This window comes from Haplochromis burtoni, unplaced genomic scaffold (genome assembly GCF_018398535.1).
Source record: "Haplochromis burtoni strain Fernald_Lab_line unplaced genomic scaffold, NCSU_Asbu1 Contig_294, whole genome shotgun sequence".
Taxonomy (NCBI): domain Eukaryota; kingdom Metazoa; phylum Chordata; class Actinopteri; order Cichliformes; family Cichlidae; genus Haplochromis; species Haplochromis burtoni.
Genome location: NW_024582655.1, coordinates 348,669 through 356,740, shown reverse-complemented (window position 1 = coordinate 356,740; position 8,072 = coordinate 348,669). Strand labels below are relative to the sequence as shown.

General features: G+C 40.3%; 2 protein-coding genes across 2 annotated transcripts; both read left to right on the top strand.

Moving 5' to 3' along the window:
* Nucleotides 1-968: 968 nt before the first annotated feature.
* Nucleotides 969-3,610, top strand: LOC102309157 (protein phosphatase 1 regulatory subunit 27). Its single transcript, XM_005940832.3, has 3 exons — nucleotides 969-1,757; nucleotides 1,961-2,111; nucleotides 2,750-3,610. Exons 1-3 carry the CDS (start codon nucleotides 1,322-1,324, stop codon nucleotides 2,868-2,870), a joined length of 708 nt encoding a protein of 235 aa, XP_005940894.1. The 5' UTR covers nucleotides 969-1,321; the 3' UTR covers nucleotides 2,871-3,610.
* A 502-nt stretch (nucleotides 3,611-4,112) lies between these two features.
* Nucleotides 4,113-7,841, top strand: mcrip1 (MAPK regulated corepressor interacting protein 1). Its single transcript, XM_005940831.2, has 5 exons — nucleotides 4,113-4,236; nucleotides 4,888-4,983; nucleotides 5,119-5,237; nucleotides 6,903-7,007; nucleotides 7,105-7,841. The coding sequence occupies exons 2-5, from the start codon at nucleotides 4,976-4,978 to the stop codon at nucleotides 7,167-7,169; spliced, it is 297 nt and encodes a 98-aa protein (XP_005940893.1). The 5' UTR covers nucleotides 4,113-4,236; nucleotides 4,888-4,975; the 3' UTR covers nucleotides 7,170-7,841.
* The last annotated feature ends 231 nt before the right edge of the window (nucleotides 7,842-8,072 follow it).

Genomic DNA, 8,072 nt, shown 5'->3' with positions numbered 1-8,072 from the left:
TATACACAGTGTAAAAATGGCAAAAATATGAAGCCCAAACATTCAAGCGTGTGCAACTTGAATGGCCGACCTTGGAAAATCAAAATCCAGAGGATGGCATCCATCAGCTCGTTCCTCTGTTACACTGGCAGCATCTGTGAAATGCCCAAGTCTCACTTCCAAAGGTTTTGTGAACCAGTTATAACCAGCTCTGCCCCACTTGGAAATCTGGACAGCTGGGCCCACTACCACAGCATTCCACCACCATTTTACACATACAGTATGCATTTGACTCCACGGTGTGAGCCTGCTGGTCCACATTTAAACATCCTGCTTACAGTCTGAATTCGTGGGTTTTTACGTGCTTCCAGTTGAGGGAGCTTTTCTGGTTGACACTTTTTAGCAGATGTTTTGTTGTAAATAGCTGCATTTCTTTTAACCTTGTGACCTTTTTAGTGGCATTTGCGGGAAGAGGTTACATATCATTTGCCTCCTCAGCTGGTCATGGCTACACGCCCACATGCGACCTCTTCAGAAGATGGTTTATCTAGTCTGGGTGCAAAGGGCAAGCACGAGGTGTCCTTTAGGTCAACGGGTAATATGAGAAAGAACAAGAGCACACAAAGTAAAAACACTATTTTTAATGACTCTAGTATATCTACAATTACACTGCACCATAAGATATAATTTAAGCAGACAGATCGACTGCATGATTGGGAAATCACACGTGCCACTGAGGTCCAGTCTTCTTCCTCGGGGCAATATTTACCAATCATGTTTACCATAGTTTCGATGTTTACGAGGGAACATTTAAGTCTCGGGTGAGGAGAACATTTTGGTTGTCAACATTTTTTATGATCCCTTGGTGAGTGCAGTGTTAGTGGCCATGTGACCACACGGTGGGAGGAGGCGCACAAGGGCCACTCATTTGTAAGCTGAAGTCACTGGATATTGGACCTTGAAATAGCACTACAGAGGATATAAAAGGATCCTCTCCTGCTTGCTCCCAAAAGAGCGCAGCCTTGTGCAACAGCAAATAATACTGTGCAACGGCTAAATTGTAATTTGGGCAAGAGAAATGAGCATCTGGTGAGAAAAAGGATGACCACACAAGCGAAAAGAAGTGGATGTGGACAGAGCAGAACAAAGTAAAGGATTTGACAAGTGCTCACAGGAACTGCTCTGGCTATAAAGAAAAAGGATAAAGGACATTTGGGGACAAATAGGTCATAGAGCAAAGGATACTGGTCTTTTTACTGGATTGTTGCATTCCCTTGGATTTCTCACTTCCCTCCTCCTGATCTAAAAGACTAGAGGGAGACAAGCTGCAACCATTGCAGGCATGAAGTACAGCTACCGTGTGCCGGCGTCTACGTACGCACGCAGCTCACAGTACACACCAACTTACCACACTACCACCCAGTACACCCCCTCATATTACACACCGCCACCGTACACATCTTCATACACGTCCGCATCAAAGTACAAACCGACACAGTACAGCACCACATATTACACCCCGTCACACCACACGTCCACTTACAAGCCTGCATCAGCATACGTCCCTTCATACAGCAAAGGGTCACGGTACAGCTCAACACGTGGCACACAAGCACAGGAAAAGCCTGCACCTGTAATTCCTGTCACACCTGCCAAGAGGACAGTGCACTTCCCCAATGACATCATCTTCCAGGATATTGTTAGACGGGGAGATCTGGAGCAGATTGGTCGGTTCATGAGAGCAAGGAAAGTTCGTGTGGATACAGTTTTCCACTCAGGTGAGCAATGTCTCCACAGCTTTGATTTTCTGTTTTTTATCTGCAGGTACTCACATCCAAAGTTTCTTAAAATATATGTATATATATATATTATTGTTGTTGGTAAAAGCAGTACTAGCTTCACTAATGACTGAGAGCTTTGATGTTAAAATTGTGCTAACTGCATTGGCTGTAAGGGAACTGATTATTACTGCACTGTGCAGGTATGGCAGCACTGCATGAAGCTGTGCTAACGGGGAACCTGGAGGTGGTGAAGCTGCTGGTCAAATATGGCGCCGATGTCCATCAGAGAGACGAGGACGGCTGGACGCCGCTCCACATGGCTTGCAGTGACGGCTATCCAGAAATTGCCAGGTAACGTGTGACTTTTTAACCAAAAGTGTACACTGATGTAAATATAGAGAAGCTGGAGGGTTATTAGAAGGGAAAAAAAGAAGCGGTTACTCTCTTGCCACTAGGGGACGCCACAGCCCATAGCTCAGCATGTTTGATTCGACAGAGCTTTAGATCCCCTTTCTGATGCAAGCACAAAGGGGACTTGTCTCTCCAGCTGGAATCGAACCAGCAACCTTTCGCTTGCCAAGGAAATGTGTTAACCATTGCACCTGTAGTATATACAAATGTGCTACAAAAATAAACTCTGCAGACAAAACCTATTTTTACATGACCCATGTAGTTTGCATGTGACAGCTGATGCTGGCATAAACAAGCAGCACCCACATGAAAAAGTGACATCACCATCATACCATCATCATCACAGTGCACAGCATTCAGCATGAAAGAAGCATCAGATTAGCTGAAGTGGAGAACATTTCTGGGAAGGGAATTAACAGAGATTCACCACTACAACTTTGAAACTTGACTCTATATTCAAATGTCACAAATCTAAAATCTATTTTAAAAATTAGATGCACTAATGATTAATGATGGCATGTATTCATGCACTTTTGTAATATGTATAAATATCAATATGTACTTCATTTTCTACTCAGATATCTGCTATCAATGGGCGCCAGCACAGAGGCAGAGAATGAAAGTGGAGAGAAACCCGCAGACCTCATCGACCCAGAGTGCAAAGACCTCGCCAAACTGTTTGAGACTGGCTGCGTCTGATTGGATACCGGGCGGGTCCAAAGGAAAGCAAACAAAGATTACAGAAAGAAGAAGATGAGGAGCCGGAGCAGAACATTTCCACCACAGCTCACTTCACGACCGATCCCGTAAAGCAAGATTGTGTTTGCTAGTTTCAAAACTGTAGTACAAACACCTGCAGGTGTATTGTTGTAAATTATTGCCTCAAAGCGATACTCCAGTAAGCTTTTTTTTTTCCTGGTGGTTATTTTTTATTTAATTTCATTATATTTGACTTTCTTTTTATGTGTATATTTGTCATACTACCAGTTTCAGCACTATGGCGTAACATGGAACGTGGAAGCAAAACATGTTTTCTTGTCACGTATAGTCTAACTGTCTGGAGAAATGTTTGACTTTCAGGATTATTTCAGTTTGGGTTATTTATCTGATGTGTTAGTGTTAGGCAGTTTTTACATTGCTGGATGAACTCTGAAAATTGTGTCTCATAGAAAGAGTTTCTTTACTGCTGGGCAGTAAGAGGATCATAAAAATGGATACTGATACTTTAGTATCGGTCAATCATCAATCAAAAAGAAAAAAAAATCACCAAATCGCAAGCTTGTACAAGCTTTGTAACCCTGCAGTGTTTCCCCTAATGCATTACTTTCATTTATTTAGGTATAAGAATATAAATGCCAGCAGTGTAAGTCTTATTATGTTTTTGCTCAGTTATTATTTTTGTATATTTTCATAAATAAAGAAGCCTTTTATTAATTTGACTGACTTTCTGTTGTGGTCTCTCTAAGGAAAATGAAACTACATTACAAGAACTACAAAGTTCATAGAGTTATTTGTGCCATCACTAGTAAAGTACTTCAATCACTGGCATTTTCTAGAAAGCTACTATCTGGTATTTAACTAACTCACAACCTTGTGACGCAAGGGTTAAGATACGCTTGAGGATTTGTTTGTTTGTTTGTTTACACTTTTACAGTGACTCAGAGGAACACTTAAATGAGCACTTTAACAGCAACTCTTAAATGAAGAGCAACCACTTGATTGACCGGGCAATCCATCTGTTGAAAGGCTGCAGGGGCCTGGACCAGCACTTGTGTTTTATTTCTCCGCTCTCTCTGCTCTGTGCTGTGGATAATGAGTGCTAAAAATAAATAAATAAAATAGCCTATAATAATATTAATAGTAATAATTACCTGCAACAAACCAACATCGTTTTTGTTTGTTTGTTTGTTGTTTGCTTGCTTTTCCTGTTTTTTTATTTGCCTGAGTCACCTGGTTTGGACGGATCACTTCCGTTTGTTTTCCCGGAAATGTTTGGTTGGCATTGGCAACGTTTTAGCCAGCTCTAACGCCATACAGCCACGTCCGGAGGAGTGTTTAAACACGGGTTTGTTGAATATCTCTCGTTCAGTGTGCATCTGGAAATACACTATTGCGCTGATGTTTGTTTTTTCTAATACCTATCCTGCGCTAGTGAAATGAATGAAATTGTAGCTGTTACAAGCTAACGTTACGACAAGACAATGAAACTCAGCAGTCAGCTAACTACATGCTAAATTCTCGTGTCGAAAAATATGTTGTTATTTGCCCCCACAGACATAACTGCTGGGGCACGCGTATCTCTAAAATACAAACTGGTTTAGATACAATGGTTTTTAATGGCAGTGGAAGGCTAAAACGCTGGGTTTCGGTTTGTAAGCCGATGCTAACACTGCTGAAGCTACTGGACTCAAAACGTAAACAATGGCTCCTTGTTTAGCTAACGTCAATATTTCTCATTTTCAAACTCCTGCCTGACATTAGCTTTACTACAACTAGTTAATCTCAGCAACAATGATTTACTCGTTATATCTCTAATGTCACCGGAACTCATCGGATGACTGACTATGTTTTAAGAGCGTTAAGCCAGAAGCTAGCTAACACCACTAACCAGAATTACTACCATCTACACAGTTAGCTTAAAAGTAACCAATGCTGAAAAAACTATTTCTGAGGTCATGTGGGAATTAATTACCCAGTCGCTGTTATTTACTGGCAGGACTGAGCTGAGGACTTCTGGACGTTTGTTTATACTTATATTCCACTCACCACAGAGGAGCGAGGAGCAAGTACAGACTCCAAACAGAATGACCAGGTTTGACCAAAGACAAGCACTTAAACACCCGTGATCACATTTAATTAGTGCTTTTGCGGTAGCTTTAGTTTAGAGTAAAAGATGAATTGACTGTGTGCTGTGGTGCTAATTTGAACGTTTCCATGTTTTTTGAAGCTCATCAGCTCCCAGGATGGTGAACAGTTACAAGAGAACTTCAAGCCCCAGATCCCCTACTAACAGTGGGGAGCTCTTCACCCCGGCACATGAAGAAAATGTGCGCTTTATACACGACAGTAAGTATGCCTGTCTAACAATGATGTGCCAAACTCTCTTCATGAAAACATCCAGGATTTTAAATGCAGCTCCTTGAAAACTAAAACTGAATTGCCTGTCAAATGAATTTAATTCTGAAAAGGAAGATTCTTTCAGAACCTAAGACACATTCAGGTTGAGTTAAAATGGTTACTTTTCAGTTAACTATAAACTGTGCAACTATAACAGTAGATTATTTATCATATACTTAATAGGGTAACAAATAGCAAGTTGGTTACACAAGACATTAAATTAAACAGCCTCTAAATCATGAAAGCTGATTATATTAAAAATGAAACTGCATTTTGATCATTTTTTGTTAAATGTTTGTCTCTACAATGCAAAGGACACTTATTACGAGCAGTATTTGTAACTGGTTAGTCTGTATTCATTGTTGTCAAAGCTGGTCATTTAAATTTCATGGTTTAGTATTATTCATCAGAAGTTGCCAGGTCTCTTTGAGGCCTACAAACCCATCGTCTGTCTTGCAGAACATCAGTATCTTTGCGTGCCACCTATAGATCAGCACAGTAATGTGGAATGACAGCCATTTTTAAGTCTTGATCTGCCTATCCACATGCAATAAACGAAACGGGATCCAGCTGGCAGCCTGTCCACTATTTCTGTGGCTAAACAAAGAGAAGGACTATGAGAGTTAAGCCAATGCATATGCTACAAAGACACACTTGAGTGTAGTCCTCAAAACACACACTGTGCATGCTGATCGGGATAAGGAACCACTGAAGACTTCTCCAAAAAGAGAGACACACACAAAACAAACACAAAGAAAACAGATCAAAAAGCATAGAGGAGAAACACAAACAGTGGAAATTTTTATTCTGCTTGAAAGGAATTCTTCGTCTATTGTGTCCTGTTTGCTGTGCACCAGATCTCTGTGACAGATCTGTGACCAAGAGTAGCATGCATGTCCTTGGACATAACAATAAACGCCTACATGACACTTATAAGCTGTATTGTACCATTAAACGGACACTCTTAAGGTTGTGCACACACTAAAGAAATTCTTGCAGTGTGCTTTTTACCCAGCTGTCCAGTCACAGTCATGCCAGTCATGGTGCAGGGGCTGAATGGTTGAGCCCTTGGTATTTGTGTTTGCACCAGATGACAACGCAAGATTGCCACAATTTATGCAATAATAAAAAATCAGTGTTTGGAGGATTTGTTTACCATTCATCTGCAGGCACCTGCCAGTATATTTTATGTCACAGCAAACAAGGAAAACTCTGTGGGTCTCTAATGCCCTTCAAGTCTGAGAAAAGGCTTGAATAGAATAGAATAGAATAGAATAGAATAGCCCTTTATTATCATTGTACATGTACAATGAAATTATAGGTGCTCCACGCCAACTGTACAGGAGTAAAATAAAATGGTAAGACAACAGGAATGTAGCTCCTCATCCTTTGTTAGTGAACACAGACCACAGTTGAAATTCAGTGATTACTTCCAAAACATTGTTAAAAGGACTTTAGTGATGATGGTTTAAGATGGCAAAAATTCATTTTCCACACTCCGACACTGAAGCACTTTAAAAGGTCTGGAAATAATGCTTTGCAAGTTAGAAAATGCCAGCACACAGCTCAGATGCATCGTTAAGTAAAACGTATTCGTCTTTGCTTATTTCGCAGCCTGGCAGTGCGTGCTCAGAGACATAAGATCAACACAAAATAGTGACCGGAATGACCGTGGACCACAGGAGTATGTCGAGAAGAACCCAAATCCTAACTTACATTGTAAGTTCCAGCAAATATTTATTTTTCTGTCACACTAAAAGATGAAATCGGTAAAGGCCGTGCCGGTTAACTACTCCTTTCCTTTTCGTTCTTGCAGCTTTCACGCCAGTGGACCTGAGTGACCTCAAAAAACGCAACACACAAGACTCCAAGAAGTCCTAGTCTTTCTCTTAATGATCCCATTGCTTTTTTTTTTCTCCCATACATTATCCTTGAGAACTTTTCCTCCGTCAGCCCTCTTGTCAGCCAGAAAGTTATCGTTGTTGGTCAGTCTAACACAGAGTGCAAATCTAATTTCTAAACTCTGGACCATAGAAAAGCTTCTCTTCCTTCGCCCTCAAGACTGACTAAAAAGAAAAAGTTGGATTTCTCCCCTCTTCTCTCAGTTCCTGTTTTTTTTTTCCAGTCGCATTCGATATGTGGACGAGACCGATGCAAAGATTCATCCAAAATTTGCCGACTTTGTACCTCAGCTTTTCTTTGTCTCCACAGGACACAAAAGACTTCAGTCTTAAACGCGACGCTACAACTACTACTAATATGACATGGGAGGAAAATATGAAAGGGCTGACTTCTTATTTGTAGTTTTATTTTGTTTATCATTAATTAAGCAAGTGTAGAAGTAATTGAACATTCACACACACACTTTATGGGCGAGTTTTGAAAGCCAAAACAGAGTGTAAACAAAGCCAACATTTTTATTATACATTTTCTTGCCCTTGGTCGGACTTTATTAAGTAGAGGGCCTCCCCAAGTATTGATAAATCCCCCCCATTCCCCTCTTCTTTCCCAAAGCCTTGAAACAAAATGTTGAATAAAAAGACTTTTACAGTACTTGTAGTTGTACTTACTCTACATAAATACATCACTGTATTTTTATCACATTAGAATTCTAGTTATGTATTGGTCATGAGTTGTAATTAAATTTTTGATCCAGTTTATTTTCAGCTAGTTTCCAGAGTTGTTGCTCAAAAATGTTCAGATAGCCTTTGTTTTCACCAGTATTGGTATTATTTTAATTGTTTTTCTTTTTAATTATAGTATTTTATTATTTTTCAGATCCAA